The following is a 22,588-nucleotide window of genomic DNA, read 5'->3' as shown; positions in this document are numbered from 1 at the left end:
TAGCGGAACTAAACCTAACGAAAACCGGGTAATCGGATACGACTAACGGATAACGGATATACATTGACAGGCCTAGGGTTAAGCCTATTAATCCGTGTATAATTATAATGGGCCGTTAAGGTTCTATTTATATAGATAAAATACTTATTAGGTTCTCAAGATATGTAAACCCTAATATTAGATACGAAGGGCATATTAGTAAATAAATTTGGTTTATAACACTCTCCCTGATGACCACTGTGGTTAAGTAATTACAAATATAGCAGGAAAACCCAAAAGAGAAAAACCTGAAATTGCATAAGCCTATAAAGACTCAAACATTGCTGGACATGCATATGTTTCCTCATTGAAACCTTGACAAGAAAAACCCAGTTGGACAAAACCTTGACGATGGAAAAAGAGCACAACGCGATATATCCAGTAAATGCACCTTTGATGATGGCACTCCCCCTAATAAGTACTGAAAACACACGGGATACCAAATACACCCAACTTTTTCGTTCGGTAACATGTATAGACAAAACTTAATACAATCGCAAGTAGACGAACTTAATGATCCTTGACAATATGTATATAGAGTTAATATCTCAACCTCCACTCAATCAGTTTGTATATAGACACAAGGTCCATGAACCTGATTGTTCAGAGTACCTGGACAATCTCAAAAATCAATATCCAAGATAAATCTAGTCGTATCCAAATAATTCAATTTGAATTCTTCCAAGTGATTAAACTTGTTATCTATCTTTCAAGATACGAATTTCACAAGAAACTAGTCTCGTAATCGATTACAATTAAGCAGACGTATCTAGTTAGATTGAATATGTACAAACCTGTGTAAATCTAATTATAAAGATTATCAATATAATGCAGCAAAGGAAAAACACAAGACACCATAATTTTGTAAACGAGGAAACCATAATAGTAGAAAAACCCCGAGACCTCGTCCAGATTGAACACCACTGTATTAAACCGCTACAAACACTATCCTAATATCATACTTCGGACTGGAATGTAGTTGAGACCGGATTCAGCCTCCAAGCGATTCAGTTACAGTTGCGCTCCTTACGTCTCTTGAACCTTGCAAGGTTATACGCACTTGATTCCCTTAGCTGACTTCCTTTACAGCCTATGAGTTTCTTCAGACGAAGTGAAGAATTTTGATACCAATCAGCCTCTAACAGATAAGCCTATTTAATTTCCGTTTAGATCAAATATCAAGGTGTAAAAATCTGTTTGCAATTGACAATCTAGCAAACCTCACAAATCCAGAACTTACGACTCCCAAAGAGCACCCTAGATTCTTAACCACCTCTCAAGAACAAGCGTCGAAAGATCTACTAAGATCAGTCTTTAGATATCTATCTTGAGGAATCATAAAGTCTGAGACGAGAAATCACAAAGAAGTTAAAAATAGCGATCTTAATGTTAGAGGCACTAAGATACAATTTTTTCGTGATAAAAATCATCAACACAAACTATTCTCTATGCCAATTACGAATAAGAGAACAATTAGTGCGATATGACTCAACATAAGAATTATAACTTCTCCATCCATGTACGAACATAGAGATATAAGTTCACTACTTATTCCTTGGTAGTGACACAATCAAGAAGATAAGGCGATCCCTAAAGAACATCTTACGGAATCTTGTAGCAGTTTATTCACAAAAAGTGTAACCATGAAGATCAAAACTGTCATTCTCAAAATAGTGTACTCCTCTTTTGAAAGAGTGAAAGAGTTTAACCTATGAGAAAATATGAGATATATGTTCCAATCACCAATAATGATAGCATAGAACAAATTTCACAAAATAAGCAATACAAGCAATACATATATATAACCATGAAAATTAGGTATTGCAAGTCATCTTCCAAAATAAAATTTAATTAGTAAACTTTAAGTATGCAAGATGATAATATTTGGAATAGCTAATGTGACACATAAAACTACTCCAAAAACTAGTGTTCCTCCTTAAACAACAAAATTTATACAAGGAGTTAACTAGTGAAAAGGTGGATCATCTCTAATATTGTGCTGAGAACTCCTTGTCACTGTTAAAGAAGCTATTGATGATTGAATCATTCAATTCTCTCGCATCTCTAGAGATATCAGTTAACTCGCTTTTTTTCATAATGAGTTACCTCTTTCAAAGAGTGATTGATCTTGAATAGTAGATCGTATGTTCTACTCAAGAACACTTTCACTTTGGCTCTGAAATGATTGTCACGATAACAGATAGACAATAAACATGTAGTTAAGTAAGAAACTGCAACTTCTGAAGGCTTCATTTTCTTGGTTCTTGATAATGTGACTCCTTCATACAAAAAAACATTGGCAACTTCTATTGCATCCTTATTTGTAACACCTCTAGTAATAGGAGCCATTGTATCTATACTTTCCTTGGGATTTGAATGACATGTTTATTCATATAAAGGAGAAATATCATAAATTCAAGAATTTTAAGAAAATAAGGAAACTGGTAAATTAAAATGAACATTCCATAGGAAGCTTATGACCCAGTATACCATAGGTTAAGGAACCTCGTAATATGCCCTTAATACTTAAAAAAAACACCGACAGTCTTTGTAGTTATAAACACAAAAGATTATTACAAACTCGAGTAACCTTGACATCATAAAAACATAGTTCTCATGATGTTAATTAGTGAAAACCCCATATTCTCAAGATAATATTGTGAGGTTGCACTCATCACTATAATTAAGTAATGATGGGGTGAGTAGAAAATTCACCGCTCATGTCAGTTGAACGAAAAAGGTTTGTTATATTTTTATTACTGTTTCTGGGATTCCTCTTTCTTTTCTCTCGCTGAGGCACTGAAGAATCGGTAAGATTTTTCAAAGAAAGGCTCGTTCTTTTCAAAGAAAAAGGTTTGTTATATTAATGATTGTAGACCACAGAGTGAGTTTGCAATTATATTTGGAATGCTCACTTATGAATTGAAACAATCATATGGATTTGGTATACCTGTTTAAGTGACTGTTTGATTGGAAAAGGATAAACAAGTAAGGAATTTCTCCCTGCATACTCACAAAGAAAGTTCCTGATTTGGAATTGTAGCTATCTATGTCGATGGTATGTACATGGATATACTCTTAAGAAAATAAGAGATTTTACAAGCCGCTTGAAATTCAAATTTTAGATGAAAGTCCGGGAAAAGCTCGATCGAACACCGAGCTTGTGGTATATTACCAGTTTGCATATGTCCAAAATTTTCAGGCAATTTAACGAAGACATGCACCCTGCTAGCACTTCTATGATTAGTTAAGGTTCAAATGTAAGTAAATAACTATTTCGTCTAAAGGAAGATGCCGAAGATGTTAGGAGATGAAATTCCCCCATCTAAGTACAACAGAAGCATTATTGTACTTAGCATAATGTACTCAACTAAATATTTCATCCCACTGAACTTATTAGATGGATATAGCTTAGCGCCGCCGCAGCGTCTTTGGAACGATATGATAAATGTAATCATATACTTAAAAGGAACCACTGACATGAGTTTTTTTTTAATATCTGTAAGTACATAAAGAGGACTGTTAAAGAAAGTGCAAAATAAAATTGTTGATTATGAATGTACAATAATATGTTACCCATGAAAGGAATCAGTAGGACACGTGACCGACTTATTTACTAAGTCATTACTTATACTCACTTTCTACATGAGTAAAGGAACTTTCTGGAAACTCCTTTGAATGGAATCAGGGGGGATGACAACATCAGGGGGAGAATCCAAGGATATGACGTCGACATATTTTAGTTCGAAATGTGAAGTTATGTTGTACACTTTTTTTCCTTCGATCAAGATCAGTTTTTCCCACAGGGGTTTTGTTACTTACAAGGTTTTTAGCGAGACAACAACATATGCACTAGGAACACGCCGAATGTTGAAGAACTGGAGAGATCACATTGATATTACTGAACAATATCAGAGTCGAAAAAAATGAAATACAATAGTTTGTCGAGCGAAACCAATTTCAGAATCAGCACAATAAAGTAAGGAGTATCGCAACAGTTTTCAGCACAAGTCAACTAGTAGTACTGATATTACTATTACACATCAATACTGGGTCTTCAATAATCACCCACGGGATGTAGAAAGGATATTATGTATGGGTAATCGAAAAAGGCATACTTATGGGCTATTGCGTTGTACTATTTTCCCTTCATCAAGTTTTTATGTCATTGGGCTTCCCTTGTCAAGGCTTTAACGAGCTAACATATGCGAGTCCAATTCTATTATAAGTTTTCTTAATATTGTACTCCTTTTCCTTAGTTCAGGTTTTGTCCCTCTGGATATTCCAAGCGAAGTTTTAATGAGGCAATAGACTTAGATACGGTGGTCATCGAGGAGAGAACTACATTTGAAAAACTACTTCTGAAGCACTATATGAGCACAAGGAAAACTGTTATAGCGCCTTGGGCCCATGTATATGCAGCCCATATGAATGTAACCGGGGTTTACCTTATAGCTAAGCCTATATAAAGAGGCTTAAACCTAACATTTAACTTATGTGAAAACTACAGGGAGACCCATTCTACATATTTTCTACACCGTGAAACCCACGTGCGGAAAAGTTCACGCGCGCACCCAATTTTCGTGAGAAAATTTCTCCCAAACCCACAATTTATAAAATTTGGTTTCTTCGTATCTTTTCTTCTTCTTCAATTATTTTTCTTTTCTTCCTCCCAACCGTGACTTATGATCAATAATATTGATAGACAATATAATCACATGAAGATTGTAAACAATAGATGAATGAAATCGAAAATTAGGGTTTGAGGTGATGTTATGAGATGAATCGAGATCTTGCTGTTTGTTATTTCCGAAAGATGTATGAATGGGTTTTTTTTATGATTAAGAAGATGGATCTGAGATGTGTTCTGAGATGGAGATAGGGTTTTGTAATTGTTTCAATCAAGTAGAACAGGAAAAAAAGTTAATTAGAGATTTAGAAAATACAAGGAATAATAATAAAGCTTATTTGAGCTTGGATGATGAACAGCGACGAAGAAGAAGAAGATGCTGCTGTTATGAGTGCATAACATGTCATGCAGTCAAAAAATGGATGCATAACACATTATCCGGCATCTTTGTTATTTTTTGTGAAATTGAAAATGGATGCATAATGCATTATGCATCGAGAAAATTGTTGCATAATCTTTTATGCATTGAGAAAACGGATGCATAACCTGATATGCATCCTTAAATATGGCTGCATAACCAATTATGCATCAATTTTTTTATGTACGGACTAAAATCAACCAAAACAATGGCTACATAACTCGTTATAGATGCATAATTTTGTTATGCAGTCGAGAAAATGATTGCATAATTCGTTATGCGTCTGCATAATATGTTATGCATCTGTTTTGGAGGCTGCATAATGAATATGTAGTCAATTTTCGAAACTTTTCCCTAAAACGATGATCACCTCCGACTTTTTCGTGAAAAACAAAAATTTGTATTGTTGTTTGTACTCGTTGTGTAGCTCTCTTAAACAGATTTCCAACGATATAAAATTTGTAAAATTCCAAGGAGCGGATTTTTAGATATGTTATATCCAAGTTGTGTTGCCAATTATATCCCTGAAAAATTAGGCTGCATAACAAGTTATACCTGAAAAAATAGTATGCATAACAAGTTATGTATTGATTCTTAATAATTTCGGATAATTTTGGGTATCACAGTATCTAAAATTAATTATGGGCCTGACAATAAGAATATTTTTTTTTTTGGACCTACGCCTAATTTTCCCTTAACTTATCTCTATTCCATAAGGGTTTTCCTTCTCCTGTTCTTTTATATTTTATTTCTACTTCGACATTTATTTAATTGTTAATAATTGTCGATGCAGCAAAAAAATTCTAAACTAGTGCACCACTGCACCACTTTAAATTCAAAAGTGCGGACTTCAAACTGGCCAAAAAAAAAAAAACTTTATCCAATAGAACCTCTTGTCACTGGCAGATTCAAAACAAATACTTGGAAGGAATCACAGACTCCCAATAAAAATTTATGAAAACTTTGCATTCAAAAGTATTAAAAAACATCCACCAATGAAGTATCAAGACAAAAGTGCAAGGGTCCTAAACTGAAAGTCTTCCGCGGAAACAAAAAAGTCTGTAAGGTTCGAGACCAATAGATACGTAATGCCGTCATAAAGGCATTGAGTTGCCTGCAACATGGTAAAGAGACATAGGTTAGAAGATATGACTAATGTAAGCTTAAAATTATAGCAATAGAGAGCTCATACACAACTAATCACCTTTTTGGGGTTTGCTCATATGTTTTAAATGCAATAGCCAATAAGAACAATATGATATCTGCCAAAATCAACAGCCTACAACAAAATAAACCAGTTTTTACTAAGCATGTTATGACTCTGATGAGAAACGGTATACAGGCCCTCATTTTATGGATACAGGATCGGTTTCTCTTCATGAACAGTACCACACTGCCATCTATTACTAATGATCTAAAATGTCAAGAAAATTCCACTAATTACTAATTCACGAGAACATGTAGCAGTAGTGCATATATTCCAGAAAAATATTGAATATCCATATACAACATGTCTTAAAAAAGTCAAGACCAGGGTATTGCTTACCACGAACGTCTCGAAGAAAGCTTTGTAATCTAGATAGTGTCTTTCTAGAGTAGGCAGCATTGTTAGTGAGCAAGTTTGTTTGTTGTCTAGGAGCTCGCAAGCTATTCTACTTGACACAAATATGCAATAGATATTAATATTATTTTTCACAAGTTTTCGCAATTACAGGGTAGATCATTGAAGTGATGAATGTTTAGGAAGTTCTTAAGTTTCCACAGACACTTCTCAAGGAATAGCTATATCGGCTCTCTACATGTAAGAATTAAAAAGCCAAAACCCACTCAGCTTCAGGTCTACCATCCACAAACATTTCCAAGAGATTCAATAGATTGGTTACTTATCCCTTGTAGAGAGTCAATAAGGAAAAATGGATCTCCAAGAGACCCTCTACCGTGGCCGGATGGAATAGTCAGTAGGACTTGTCTCTCCACATATGGAGAGTCAATCTCAGTAATTATTTTTTATTTCTTGAATATATATTTGGAAGGTGAAAACCTTCGTAAACAATCATCCAATTGATTATCAGGATTTTATTATAAAAAAAAGTCAAAATGGCTAATTATCATTTAATGGATAAAGCTCTTGGACCTAAATAGTCTCCAGGACCTAAAAATAAATAAAGCTCTTGAGACACAAAGATACTTTAGAAAAGAGCTCTCATGGCGATGCTTTAAGAAGGTATCCAAGTAATCGATACAAACAAATTCGAAGTTCTTTTCAGCCACCAGCTAATGTATTGAAGTTTGCATTGAGCCTACAAATACAAGTCACGGTAAGATAGGTGCAACATGTTTCATTTGCTCATGGAATGCAAAAGCACCCAAAATGAGAACTGCAATCAAAGCTTAGCTTACTAGTTCCTACAACATTAAGCTATTTGTCTCCGTTTACAAGTTTGTTTGTTGTCTAAGAGCCCGCTAACTATTCTACTTGATACAAATATGCATTAGACACTCTCATTGTTCTTTGGAAATTTTCGTAGTTACGGGATAAATCATTAAAGTGTATTTAGAAAAATTCTCAACTTTTCACGCACGCTTCTCAAGGAATGCTAGTGAGGTCCCTTCTCTACATGTACAAAACCCACTCGCTATTCAATTGAGCCATAGTGGGAAATCTCTAGGAAATCAACTTCAGATTTGCCATCCCACAAACATTTCCAAGAGATTCAATACATAGATTACTTAACAGTTGTAGAGAGTCAACAGGGGAAAATGGATCTCCAAGAGAGCCTTTATTGTGGCTCAATAGAATAGCCAGTAGGACTTGTCTCTCCATATATAAAGAGTCAATCTCAGTAATGTGATGTTGTCAGCATTGAGTCAACAAATACAAAGGCAAAATGGGTGCAACATATTTCATTTGCTCATGCAATGCAAAAGCACCCAAAATGAAAATTGCAATCAGAGCTGTGCGTTAACTTCCTAGTTTCTACAACATTAAGGTATTTTTCCTCGTTCCCATTTTGCAAAATATCGCAAATCAGATGTCTAGGTTGATTATTGATGTCCAAAAAACACCTCTAAACTATCGAGTTTGCAACAAATTAAAGACGAAAAAACCAGAGGGATATACTGTTAAACTAGTTTGAACTCTGAACTAAACATAACCTATAACCCGCATTTGATTACTGATATACTGGTAGAAAAACCCTTGAAAGAAGCATTTCAGGTTTCTACTTGTCCTTGATTACGGAAAAGGTCAACCATTCATACAGTTTTGAACCTAAGGTATGTAATGTTTGCTGCCTGCTGGTCAACGAGATCCCTGAAAATGCATTACAGGCTTTCCTTACTTGCTGCAGCTCCCTTTCCTCGTACCTATGTTGCTGAAGCAAGCAGCATGTTTGCCACTGACATTCATCTATTATAGAAAATCAACTCGGGTTTACCATCCACAAACATTTCCAAGAGATTAAATAGATTGGTTACTTACCCCCTTGTAGATAGTCAACAAGGAAAAATGGATCTTCAAGAGACCCTCTACCATGGCTGAATGGAATAGACAGTAGGACTTGTCTCTCCACATATGGAGAGTCAATCTCATGTACTATTTTTTATTTCTTGAGTATATATTTGGAAGGTGAAAACCTTCATAATCAATCATCCAAGGGATTATCAGGATTTTATTATAGAAAAAAGTCAGAAATGGCAAGTTACCTTTATGGAAAAAGCTCTTGGACCTAAATAGTCTCCTGGACCTAAAATAGAAATAAAGCTCTTGAGACACAAAGATACTCTAGAAAAGACCTATCATGGCGATGCTTTTAGAAGGCAGTATCCAAGTAATCGATACAAACACATCAAAGTTCTTTTTACCCACCAGCTAATGTAGCTAGAAAAGACCTATCATGGCGATGCTTTTAGAAGGCAGTATCCAAGTAATCGATACAAACACATCAAAGTTCTTGTTACCCACCAGCTAATGTAGTAGGCAAGGCAAGACAAGACAGATGCTATATGTTTCATTTGTTCATGGAATGCAAAAGCACCCAAAATGAGAACTGCAATCAAAGCTTAGCTTACTAGTTCATACAATGTTAAGCTATTTGTCTCCGTTTACAAGTTTGTTTGTTGTCTAAGAGCCCACTAACTATTCTAATTGACACAAATATGCATTAGACACCTCTATTGTTCTTTGGAAATTTTTGTAGTTACGAGATAAATCATTAAAGTGTACTGGGAAAAACTTCGTAACTTTTCACACACGCTTCTCAAGGAATGCTAGTGAGGTCCGCTCTCTACATGTAAAAAACCCACTCACTATTCAACTGAGCCATAGTAGAAAATCTCTAGGAAATCAACTTCAGGTTTGACATCCCACAAACATTTCCAAGAGATTCAATACATAGGTTACTTAACAGTTGTAGAGAGTCAACAGGGGAAAATGGATCTCCTAGAGAGCCTTTACTGTGGCTCAATAGAATAGCCAGCAGACTTGTCTCTCCACATTTAAAGAGTCAATCTCGCTAACAATTTTTCCACTCTGTAATTCTATATGAACAGGGGTTTTGGACCACCCCAAAACCGCCCACTCACTAAGAGTGGGCCCCGCTTCCCAGGATTTGTAAGGGGGGTCTTTGAGGCCCACTCTTTGTGAATGGGCGGTTTTGGGGTAGTCCAAAGCACACAGTTCATATAGAATTTTTTGAAATATATTTGGAAGGTGACATCCTTCGAAAACAATGATCCATATGTTTATCTTTATCAACACTTAATTATAAAAAAGTACAAAAATGGCCAATTAGCGTTTAACGGGATAACTTGATAGTCTGCTGGACATCAGATAATGAACAAAGCTCTTTAAACACAAAGATTCTCTAGAAAAGAGCTATCATGGAGATGCTTTAAAAAGGCAGTATCCGAGTAATCAACCAAGCAATACAAACACATCAAAGCTGTTTTTAGCCACCAACTAATGTAATGTTGTTTGTGTTGAACCTACACAAGGCAAATTGGGTGCAACACAGTTCATCTGTTTATGCAATTTAAAAGCACCCAAAATGATAATTGCAATCAAATCTTAGCTTAGCTTCCTAATCCTACGACAGTAGGGTATTTGTCTTCATTTCGCATTTTGTAACCTTTCATGCAAATCAAATGTCCAGGTCGATTACTGATACCCAAAAACCACCTCTAACTATAGAGTTTTGCAACAAACTAAAGACGAAAAAAATGCAGAGGCATTACATTGTTAAAACTAGTCTGAACTACAAATAACCTATTATCTACATTTGATTACTGATATGAAATTACAACACTGTCAATGAGCTTAAATATTATATGCAGGAGGAAAGGTAGATAAACTTTTCAAAGAAGCATTTCAGGTTTGCTACTTGTCCTTGATTACGAAAAATAAGTCAACAATTCATACAGTTCCGAACCTAATGTGCTACAGGGCTTCCCTTACTTGCTGCAGCTCCGTTTCCTTGTACCTACCTATGTTGCTGAAGTATGCAGCATGCCACTGACATTCACTTATTATAGTATCATTTTTCAGACCTCGGGACTTGGGAGCAATGATGAACATCACATAGTGCAATTAGCTTACTAGGCCTCTTTTTCTCGATGTCAAGGTGCGTGTGTCATTGTGCTTTAAGCTAAACCCAACAAACATATCCCCATCCCACTTAAACCCATAACCCACATTTATGAATCAACCAATAAAATCACACAAAAATTCAAGAAAATAAGATAAAGCATACCTTGAGGAATCAACCCCCAGCTCTGAGATTCACTTGAAAGTATTGACTGTAATCTAGCTGAAGCAATAGCACTATGCAATGGCATCATTGACATTAAACTCCCCAATACTGGTAATCTATACATATAATAAAAATTCAAGTAAATTTCACAGCCCCCCAAAAGAAAAGAAGAAAAAAAATAATTATAAACACAAATCTGACCTTGAATTTCTAGAGATGCGATTCATGGAATCAGAAATTCGAGACTTAGAAGCAGAAGAAAAATCCGTTTTCAGTGGTGATGATGGAATTGAAGGTTTAGTTTGGAGTTTGGATGAGAGTGACGGAGATCGAAGTGATAATCTCGAGAGAAAAATCCTTGAAGCAGCCATTTTTATTTTCTTCCGTTGTTTCAAAAAAGGGTTTAAGAGACGAAGAAGAATTAAAACCCCAAATCATTTAAGAGGACTAGAAACTAATAAGTATATTTATATCAGGGTGTAATTGACCTTATATGACTCGGGTGAAGACTACTGAGTTGACTTACTTGACTTTCTTCCGTATACGGTATACATATATATTCTCCAAAATGAAACCGGGGTTAAAACCCTAAAACAGAGCTGCATAATTTCACGATGGATTCAATATCTCGTTCATCATCATCATCGGATATTATAGGTAACAATGCTGATCTCTTTACTCAGATTCTGTTGTGTTTACCAGTAAAACCTTTGCTCGTGTTTAAATCCGTATCGAAACAATGGTTTTCGGCTATATCTGATCCACTTTTCATCAAACAACATACTCAAAAACAGAATTTACGTTCATTAATGGTGCAGACAGCATCAAAAAAACCAACATTCGATTTCATATCTCTGGATGGATCATCATCGTCATCTGTCTCTTTTGAAACCCTAGATTTTCTTAGAGCAAGGATTAAGCAATCTTGCAATGGCCTCTTGTGTTGCAGTAGCCATAATAAAGATAACGAAATCTTCACCTATTACATCTGCAATCCATCGACGAAGCAATATCGCAGAATTGTTGATTTTACAGTTGATATGGCCAAAGAAAAAGGTTTCGAAATGCTTGTGAGTGTCAGTTTGGCTTATGATCCGCTCAAATCACCTCATTACAAAGCTATTTGTGTTTGGAAGATGTCACCTGAACAATGTATTCGTTGGTCGTACCGAATTAAGATATACTCTTCTGAGACTGATTCTTGGAAGCTCTGTGTAGATGTTTTTTTCCTACTTCCTTGTATTATCAATACAAGTGGAGTATATTGGAATGGTTCATTGCATTGGGTCGACACTTGGGATCACGAGAATCATATTTGTTTCAATGTTGATCAAGAATTAAGAAGTGGAATGCCGCCGTGTAGTTCTCTTGTATACTCAACGGCGTATTCGGTTGTCGAATACTTCGGGGAGTGTAGAGGTCGGTTACATCATATTTCAAGGTATGGGCATCCGCAGGTTGCATGTATTATTGACATCTTAGAGATGAAGACTGACTACACGGGATGGATAAAGAACTTTCGTGTTAATACCCCAGAATTCCCATATCCAGTGCTGCTAAGTGGATTTTGTGTATTGCATATGGAAGAAGTTGGAGACTCATTTAGGTTGGTATTGAAGATACAAGATCAAGTTATCTCTTATGATCCACATGAAAGGAGCTTCGCGGATCTTTATAAATTTGCATCAAAGACTTGGGAAAAGATTCCTCGGCGGGATAGTTCTTATCATTACATTGAGACACTCGCTTCTGTTTGATTATGTTATTTTTGTTCCCCACCATTACTTTGAACAAAGTATGAACCCTGATGACTTCTAACATTTCATTATTAAAAATCTAGTTTAAAACTTCAAATTGTGTTGGGGTAAGTCACAGTAGGCATGGTTGTGCAGATTTGATTAGTTGGTAGAGATGGGTTGCGTAAGCCTAGTTTAATTTGCTTATACTAAGAACAACCATTACAATTTATAAAGAGAGTTATCAACCTCTTTACAGTAAATTTCTGGTAACTTTTCAAGTTTTTTGGGTGGTAATGAAATGATATTCCAATAAGAACTCCTGCATGCATAATAACATAATAAGCCATCAGTCATGGCCATCATATTTATTTATATGTATATAATTACTACTACCTGGCTATTCGGATCACTGGTTATTCTCACCAGTGTATATTAAGCTGAAAAACAACATTAAAATTCTTAAAAGAATCTGAAACCGATTGACAACGTTTTTAGATGAGATGAGAATGTTAGCTGTATTTGCTCGTGTATTGCTCCATGCAAACCGTGTTTTTAGCTCAGGTTGACGTTCTTTGCTCAATTTTCTCCAGCTCAATTTGATGTTTTAAAAGCTCAATTTGACGTTCTGCCTGCTCCCGTTGACGTTTTAACAGCTCAGTTTGATGTTCTGTGCCAGCTCCATTTGACGTTTTAACAGCTCAGTTTGGCGTCCAAGTTCAGTGATCTTTGCCTTTGCAATCCCACACTTCTTCTTCAAAAGCATTCTTCTGATTGGCGGTTTCGCTTAAGCTGTCGTTTCAGATGGAATGCCATCTTTATTTGTAAGCAGAGATTACACAATGTAGAAGATAGATGAAATATCTACCGCCATCACTATATTTATATAGACATCCATAATATTATTGAGCTTGAGAGAGGGAGAGTAAGTACAAATACGAAAGTTCCTACTCTTTTGGATTATAAATGAAAGAGACTCTTTCACAAAAGTCTAAAAGCTGTGGTTTTCATATTAATACTCAATAATTGGATTACTTTTGGGTAAATTATTGCAAGATTGCTAGTGGGGTGTACCAAAATACTTGGGAGTGTACCAAATTTTGAATAAGACAAAACATATCTTACCTTATGGATGGTACTCCCCCGAACAGATTGGTATTCCCTATTAACAGCCATGAATTATTGCTCTCATTTATTAGTTCATTTGCTGAAAGGGAAAGCTTATTTGGTTCTTAGGTTAAGCATTATTTTACGAATCCTACTACATGAACCGCTTATAATAATAGCTGATTGCCCGCAAGGTGATGTGTCATTCTTGTGGCATAGAGAATGGAAAATATTCACAATACGTGGCCACTTAATGCATTTCAGAAAAAACACAAATTTCTTTCTAGCTGATTATCTTCTCATCTCCGGATGTACCTGTCACAATCTAGTATGAATTTTTTTCATTTCTTTTTTGAGACAGGGCAAGAATTATCAAAGAGAAGTAGCACTAAATTCCCTACTGGATTCTAGTATAAATGTTGGTGGAAGTGATCAGTTATGCCCTATTATTGATTCACAACACCTGCTTACCTACCCTTTTTAAGGAACGCGCAATTGGGAGATATTAAGATTAATTGGGATAGAGAAAAAAGATAACGACGAGATTTAAATAGTAAAAGCAAGGTCACCCTCCATCCATGTATTTTAACTAATTCATAATCTGTCCTTCACTAATCATATTTAATGGTTAATTATAATTGGTTAAGTTAATAGGTTCGTTTGATGATGATGAGTATAAATCATTAACGTTGAATTTGTTGATGCAACAATATTAAATCAAAATATTTACGATCATGAAGCTTTAGGTGAAGAACCAACCCAGGAAAGTAAACAAGCTGAACATACAAGTACTCCAATTACCCATGTATATGTATTAATGTATTGAAAGTTGATTTTTTTTTAATTGAATCCACCATTGTTACGCCTGAAAAACTCAGTGTCGTCATGGTAAAAGTATTATCGAGTATGCCGGTAGTGGTGCCGACATGGTCGATTCCCAAATGAACCATGCCGGTTTGAGGACAAAAACATACAGGAAAAATTTGTCTGAAATAGCAAGTATTGGCATGGTATTCATCCTGAATAACCATGCCGGAACTCAGTATCGGCATGGTCTTCATCCTGAATAACCATGCTGGAACTCACTATCGGCATGGTCTTCATCCTACATAACCATGCCGGCACTCAATACCGATATGGTCTTCATCCTAAATAACCATGCTGGCACTCAGTATCGGCATGGTCTTCATCCCTACCGAATGTAAAAAAAAAAAAATTCAAAGTGAGGAGTCGGCAGAGAAGGAGAAGGAAATTTGAAAGGGAGTGAGAAATGTTTCGAATTTAAAAGGGAGTATGATATTTTTATGTTTGATTTAGCTTTTATTATTTTAAATGATAGTTCCGTATTTTCGCCTTCAAAAAATACCCCTTAACAAACATTATTGGTTGGGGGAAGTAATTTATAACCCCCAATTAATTTTCGTATCCCAATCCCGCGTTGTTCTTAATATCTTTGTTTTTTTTAGTTTATTTTATTTTTGATGAGTAAGTACGGCGGTTAGTTATGGCCCCTAAATACAACTAGTAACGCCTGCCCACCCACCCATCTTAAGCATACTGGATATTATTATTCACTGATAAAGCTCACCCTTCAAAAAGCTAGACAACTATACAGGTGACTAAACCATAGATCTAGAGGTAGTTCCAGCCTCAAGCAGCATCATGATTATAAGTTCATAGAATATAGAGACACATAAAAAATGTTTGGAGATTAAGAAACACAAAATTTTACATCATGGTCCACCGTGCATCAATCAGAGGGGAACCATAAAACTTTTACAGGGTATTTTTTTTCTTCTACCAAGATAAAAGCCGAAAATATTTGACGCCGCTCGAATCCCTTCCCCACTTTTCCCCCTCACTCATATCACTTAAAAAGCCTGTCTAAATTGAAGTTTATGACACTTAATTGGGCCTATATCAACATGACAAAAAAGTGTTATTAAGAAGTAATTTCTAGAAATCCCTTATCCACCATTTATGTTAATGCCTAACTAATATGCCTTGTTAAATTAATGTTAATTTGGATAATTAAATAATGTTTAATCAAGTTAATTCTGAAATTAAATAACATTAATGCATAATCAAAACTTGTATAATTTTTTTTTTAAAATACTAGATCTAGAATCGGTTGATGTTAGTGAATTTATAAACCGATTCCGGGTTCAGTTTATGCCGAATGACGATAGAAACCCAGAATCGGAGTTTAATCTATACCCACATAAACCGATTCCTCCAGTCGATGTTTATATATGTCCACATAATCCAATTACACCTTACTTTCAGAAACATAATATTCATTACATAGTTTAGGAAATTAGCGCACTACATATATAGGATTCAGTATGGGAATTCTAGAATTTGACACATCAAATGCTCGTTAATGAACTTCTGAGCACGTCAGTGCAACGTTGTATATTCTTTGTGGTGAATGAACTTAGTTTCCCATTACGAATTCTCCATAGCCCGTTGAAACGTTTCAGTTGAAATTCAATGAATTCTTAAATGTTAGTATGCGAACTTTTGACGGCGACATAGGTATAAAATGATTGGATTACTCACTTTTTTCCTAAGAGGAGCTCGTGGATGATAGTGCTACACCATATTTTTAACTTTTACGTACTCTCGAATTCCGCTTTTTATGTAGTTGAATCGAAAAGCCAAGTATCTCCATTTATGGTTGTTGGAATTCGCGGTATGCCCGTAAAAGAACTCTGTAACTCTCTTCCAAAACATTGAATAGATTTCATTCGGACGTTCACGGAACGTATTAGCAAAGGATTTAACGAGACAAAAATCTTCATACGGTTCCCTTTCCATTTTCTAATCTAAGTGTGTTATGTGGGAGTGGCTCAAAGAGGTTATCCGTATATAGATCAAAGCTCAACGACTATTTTTTTCGAATTCAATTCACACAATCGGATTTTAATATTGCACATATAATCCGATTCTTGGCAAAAAAAGATACAGAAGAGGTGTCATTTTTCCTTTGCAGAAACGGATTACATGGAGTGCCAACATAGACCGACTAGGAAAGTTTTCAAAATATGCCTTTCAACAATCGTACTTTAGTAAAGCACATGTAATCCGATTCTTGGCAAAAAAAGTTACAGAATTTTTCATCAGAGGAATCAGATTACATGGACTGCCACATAGACCGATTCTAAAACTGAACCTCTGAGGAACTGTCAGAATCATATTACATATAGGTAAATGTAAACCTATTATGACTCAAAGAATGCCAGAATCCTGCATTTTTTGCACACACATTGTTTTGACTCAAAAGAAACCAGATTAAGTCATTCATAAACTAGGAATATAACAAAAATAATTCGACAATAAGTTTAAGACATAAATTTTGACTCCATAATTATCCACAGTTAAAGACATAAACATGAATATAACCATTTATTCATGAACATCCCCACCACGACCACGTCCACCTCGTCCTTGTTTAACAGTTTGAGGGCTGCTCGATGTACCTTCAGACTTTTTTTTGTGGGCACTGCTCGATACTCACATATTGGAGAAATCGAAATATGTGAGTATGAAATTGATTTAAGAACTTCTGTTTTTGGTATAAAATTGATCTTGATTCTTGATTGGCAGTCTTTCATTTACCATTCAACGTCTAAGAGTGTAAATCAACTAGATATAAACTGGGCTCATCTACCGTGTTTAGATGCATCAAAACATAAACTGCATCAATTATCATTCGACATCTAAGAGTGGCAATCAACACCATCAGTAATTTCGCTTTTGCGACCCTTTGATATGCAACTTTGACATGGTATAAACTTAGTATAAACATTTCGACTATGAGGGTGGCGATAAATACAGTTGCGGGTATGGTCCCCACAAGAACTTCACTTACACATGGTACCCTGTGGATGTGTAATTTTGTGTTTTATAATAATTTATAGTTGTAGTGTTTGTAGGGCTCAGCTACTATGTTTCGAACCATGTGTAAGTGAAGTTCTTATGGGGACCGTACCCGCAACGGTCTTTATCGCCACCCTCATAATTTGAATGTTTCTACTAAGTTTATTATGTTTACTTACGAGTACTCTCATCTATCAATTTGTTTAATTTTCCCATAAACACACTTCAACTGTAAATGGAAGGATCTGGGTATTTAACTATTTATAGACTTTTACGGTGTTTGATAATGATAGTTTCCTAGTATTATATATTTTATATCGTCTATTAGGTATATGAAAATCTATCATTACTAGTGATCTAAAACCACTTTAGTTCGAACTTGACCACTCACTGCTACGACTGACATCTGTTCGCCATTACATTCAGACAGTCGTAAACTTTTCCATAAAGAAGCTCTGAATGTTTCTTTACTTTTGTGATCAATTATAAAACCATGGTCTCGATCCAGCTTAGCAATACTCTGTGTGATATACATCTCAAATAATTTGATTAAATCGATCTGAAAGTAAGTTTCTTAGAGATTCTGGGATAGATCCCAAGCCAATAAGCTGAATGATAATTCAACGACTCCCATAATGATGGTTTCCTAATATTGTACAGTCTATTTTATATTGTTTTATTAGGTATATGAAAAATTATCATTACTAGTGATCTAGAACCACTTTAGTTCGAACTTGACCACTCACTGCTATGATTGACGTCAGTTCATCATTACATTCAGACAGTCGTAAACTTACTATAACTTAAGTAAAGAAGCATTCAGAGCTTCTTTCTTTATGGAAAAGTTTACGACCCATTTATATGCAACTTGGACATGATATAAACTTGCGGGTAAATACACCAAGTTCCTTATGTTATTCACGTACTCAAAATAGGTGTTCAAAGCTCAAAAGGATGAAAAACAAGAGAAAACTAACAAAGCAGCGAGTTTTTAACAGATATAATACCTCCGTCCCTAATTAGATGACCTACTTAAAACTTACTAGTAAATTTAGAATGATTTATCTCTCAAACTATACAACGGATTTTCGTAAACTTTATATCATTGGAAAGCATTTTAAAACACCTACCTAATGAATATAAATATGGCTATCAAATTTTACATATTTCTTATAATAATACTAATCTATTACTCCACTTATTTATGGTATAGGTCATCTAATTAGGGACGGAGGGAGTTGTTACAGAACTCACTATTATAGAGCTTACTGCTAAAAAGAAAACCTTACAGATATATTTGTTGGAAAACTGTTACACATCCAAAAGCAAAGGTGACGGTTTTTCTGGCCTTCTTCTTCCTCTCGACTATGTTTTCTCTGCAGCTTTAGCTTCTTCTCTGTTGATAATAGAAACGTCTCTGCTACTCTCGTTAACTCCGCTATAATTCATCCTGGATGTTTGCTTCCGTTGGTAATCTTACCACAGCCGGAATTAGGGATTGGATGAGAGATTTTTGTGAGATTAGAAATGTGGCCAAGTATGCTGCCAAATTGGGCCAATCTTTTGGCTCCTCGACAGAAACCTTGAATGTTTACAGCCATGAAGTGGAAATCATTATTGATATAGAGATTGAAAGCAATGAAACTTAAAGTGTGAGATTGCCAATACGAACAAACAAAGGGGCACATTCGTGGAATCTCATAAATAAATTTGGGTACTAAACTTTTATCACAGAGGAGGCCCATGATAGGTCATTCAACAGATGCATAAAGGTTAGAGGCGAGATGGAACCCCTTCCTTCATGAGATAATAACTTACACAATCTTGGTTCATTAGCATACAATAGGAGATAGGCCAGTCATCCAAAACTCGGACATGCTTGCTTATTCCTTGCACTGGTAAGTTTTTATATGATATCTTACATTTGGGACCATTCTAGACACTCATGTGAAATAAAGATTACTGGTTCCTTGGCTTGTTTATGTACCTAACCTAATTGTTGCCGAATCTCTTACTTTTCAGGTCAGTGTAGTTCTAATGCTTGATTTTCATATCATAAAAAAGAAATTATATCATTTGGTATTTATTAGACATCTTTTTTTAAGAGATTTAAAATGGAAACAATGCAAAAATAGAAACTGTTTTACAATATGGTTTTGCAGTGCAAAACTCTCACCGTAGTAATTTTGCACAAATTGTTCCCGTCAGTGCGCGAGGACGACCGAAGATTGTTAGTAGTGATTGGGAATTATCTCATGTGAAAAGTATATTCCTTGTTCGAAGAATGTCAACACACTTCAACACTACAAGGTCTTACATTGTGACATAAATTCTACATTTTATTTTATTTTATTTCTATCATCTATATATTCATTTGCAGCCAAGCGACATCCTACCTAAAAAATTTGGAGGAGGTGTGCACAAGCATCTTCAGTAAACATGACCTAGAGTACGCAGGCAATGTAAGTGCACTTGTCCTTCCATAAACTTGTTGGAGGTTGCGCTTCCAACTCTTCTACACAAATGCGCTTATATGTTTTGATCCTTGCTGACAATATTGATATTACTTGTGAAACTCTTATCAGATTCCATATATCAAGATATGTATGAATGGTGTTGATTTTATGTTATATTATTTGACATAATGTAATGTTGAAAGATTTCATTTATTTTATTTGTTAATAGTCACACGTATCTCATTATTTTAAAGCGCAAAACTGTGCTAATCATCCGAAGATATCTCCGGAAACTACCTGCATAAACAAACTTACTGTAAAAAATCCAAAAAACCCATTAACTTGAAATGTCTATTAAGATAATAATCATTGTGACGAGATGATGATTTTTGTTCATCTAGATTCTAGATAGTATTGAACCCTTATCCTCTATTAATATTGTATTAGAGATCCTTAATCTATTTAATTCCTACAAATCCTTCATCAAGTAGAAAATGATATTTAATAGATTGAAACTTATAAAACATTTATTCTTTATATATTAACCATTTGAAAATTTCCATGCACATTTAATTCTAACTTAACCTACTTATTTAATATGATACATTTAAAAATATTTATTAATTGACGTTATCTTAAGTTCTCTATTTTATAAATAGACGATGTTTTAGTTTCTATAATCAATAAAGAAAATAATTTTTTGGTAATTTAGGACTATGTATAGTTGAGGATTCGTAAACAACGAAGAGTATTTCTAAGATGGTTGTGGAAAACATAATTGTAAGTTTTTCTTCTTCATGTTATGATACTTATTTTAGTTCGCACGCTGCATCACCTATGCATCTCTTTGGTTGGTTTTCTTCTTCTTTTTTTTTGGTTTGAAGGTCTATCTAAACTATGGACTATTCGGCACAAGGAAATAAAAGCATCACAAAAACATGTTAACTTCTCTCCTGAAAAAATAGGGATGTCAATGGGATACCGAATTCCGAATTCTGTAACCGATAATCTGAGTCCCTAGAACAATGAAGGACTCGAGGTATCATGCATCATTCACGTTTTTTTTTGGTACAAGCTTGTATCCCCACTTACATGGTTGGAGATAATTTCGATGAACTTCCTATAACCAAGGGAAAACTCATGACATATCAGCAGATGATCTTTTCTTTGCACATCCGAATATTGAGGACACGGATGTCCCGTCAGAGATGCTCTTATGCACCACTTGCCTACCGGTAATAGTATTCAAACAGGAGAGAAATATAGATGGGATAAAGCTTACATCCTTATTCTGCGCAGGTATCAAACATCATACTTACAAGAAATTAGTGAAAAATAAGAAAATATGAACATTTGAAGACAACATCAAGTGGACGCGCAAGTATCAAACATCATACTTACAAGAAATTAGTGACAAATAAGAAAATAGGAACATTTGAAGACAGCATCAAATGGACAAACGTAGACAGTCTGGAGAAGCTAACCACATAAATTGGAGCCAAGTAGATTACTGCGCCTAAGAAATTAAAGACAAGAAAGATAACCTGTAACTAATTCCATCCTCAAGTAGCCAAACTTGAGATGCATAACAATGACAATAGCAAGAAAGATAGCTTTCACGCTCCCAAGTAGATTACTGCGCATAAGAAATTAAAGACAAAAAAGATAACCTGCACCATTTAATTTTCTCCATCTTGTCCCTGGCATCAATACCTTAGGCACTATTTTTTCTTTTGCTTCTTTACGCGAGACTTGTTTAGTGTTGGGTGTTAGACCTTTAGGTAGACCCAATGAGCGTTTACAATGTAATATATAGCCTCCATGATAATATCCTTCGTCTTCACTTTCATCTTCACTTTCATCACTTTCATCTTCACTTTCATCTTCATCTCCGCCTTGCGCCTCTTTCCCACCAGCATGTTCGGCATTATCGTCTTCAATTTCATCTGCATCTTCATCTTGAGCCGCTTTCCCACCAGCAGGTTCGGCATTACCGTCTTCACTTTCACCTGCATCTTTGCCTTGCACCGCTTGCCCACCAGTGGGTTTGACATTATCGTCTTCATCGTCATATGTATCTCCAACTTGCACCACTAGCTCATCAAAGGGTTCCTTATCTGTGACTCCATCTTCATATGCATCTTTGGAAGGAAACACTGGATCATCAACAAGTTCCATATCAATGTCTCTAACTTCATCTGCATATTTGGAAGGAAACACTGGCTCATCAACAAGTTCCATATCAATATCTCTACCTTCACCAATGGGCACCGCTTGCCGACCAACATTGGGAAAAAATTCCATACTCAATGTATCATTATCTTAGACGTCGAATGATAATTGATACAATCTGTGCTACTGGTCACACAATATTGGGAAAATTTTTACTAGTAGATCGATTGTAAAAAAGAGCCGTGCTACTTATAAACTGGTGTTGGATCTGTGGGGTAAATTGCCGCAACCAAAAGATCAACCTTCTGTGTCGCCATCGGAAGATCGACCTTTGTTGTCTGAACTTGTTAGTCAACCTGGGTTGCTTCTACCCATTTATGATCTAGTGTTGCCTTCCA

At 35.4% G+C, this 22,588-nt stretch overlaps 3 protein-coding genes across 4 annotated transcripts; 1 reads left to right on the top strand and 2 right to left on the bottom strand.

Moving 5' to 3' along the window:
* Window positions 1–5,937: 5,937 nt before the first annotated feature.
* LOC113337757 lies at window positions 5,938–11,247 on the bottom strand. 2 transcript variants are annotated; one of them, XM_026583353.1, is made up of 3 exons: window positions 11,039–11,244; window positions 10,838–10,953; window positions 5,938–6,201 (listed from the first exon to the last, which is right to left on the bottom strand). In XM_026583353.1, exons 1-3 carry the CDS (start codon window positions 11,206–11,208, stop codon window positions 6,182–6,184), a joined length of 306 nt encoding a protein of 101 aa, XP_026439138.1. In that variant the 5' UTR covers window positions 11,209–11,244; the 3' UTR covers window positions 5,938–6,181. The 2 variants fall into 2 exon arrangements, with proteins under 2 accessions (XP_026439138.1, XP_026439137.1); XM_026583352.1 differs by lacking the exon at window positions 5,938–6,201 and adding an exon at window positions 7,167–7,387 and having other exon boundaries at window positions 11,039–11,247.
* A 204-nt stretch (window positions 11,248–11,451) lies between these two features.
* On the top strand, window positions 11,452–12,594 carry LOC113337999 (F-box protein At5g07610-like). Its single transcript, XM_026583525.1, has one exon. The coding sequence runs from the start codon at window positions 11,452–11,454 to the stop codon at window positions 12,592–12,594; it is 1,143 nt and encodes a 380-aa protein (XP_026439310.1).
* A 201-nt stretch (window positions 12,595–12,795) lies between these two features.
* Window positions 12,796–22,322, bottom strand: LOC113337997 (histone H2A.Z-specific chaperone CHZ1-like). The gene is made up of 3 exons (XM_026583524.1): window positions 21,732–22,322; window positions 13,000–13,013; window positions 12,796–12,895 (listed from the first exon to the last, which is right to left on the bottom strand). Exons 1-3 carry the CDS (start codon window positions 22,320–22,322, stop codon window positions 12,796–12,798), a joined length of 705 nt encoding a protein of 234 aa, XP_026439309.1.
* Between the last annotated feature and the right edge of the window lie 266 nt (window positions 22,323–22,588).

This window comes from Papaver somniferum, unplaced genomic scaffold (assembly GCF_003573695.1).
Source record: "Papaver somniferum cultivar HN1 unplaced genomic scaffold, ASM357369v1 unplaced-scaffold_18, whole genome shotgun sequence".
Lineage (NCBI taxonomy): Eukaryota > Viridiplantae > Streptophyta > Magnoliopsida > Ranunculales > Papaveraceae > Papaver > Papaver somniferum.
The sequence above is the reverse complement of the archived record's forward strand: the minus strand, read 5'-3'. Positions and strand labels throughout refer to the sequence as shown.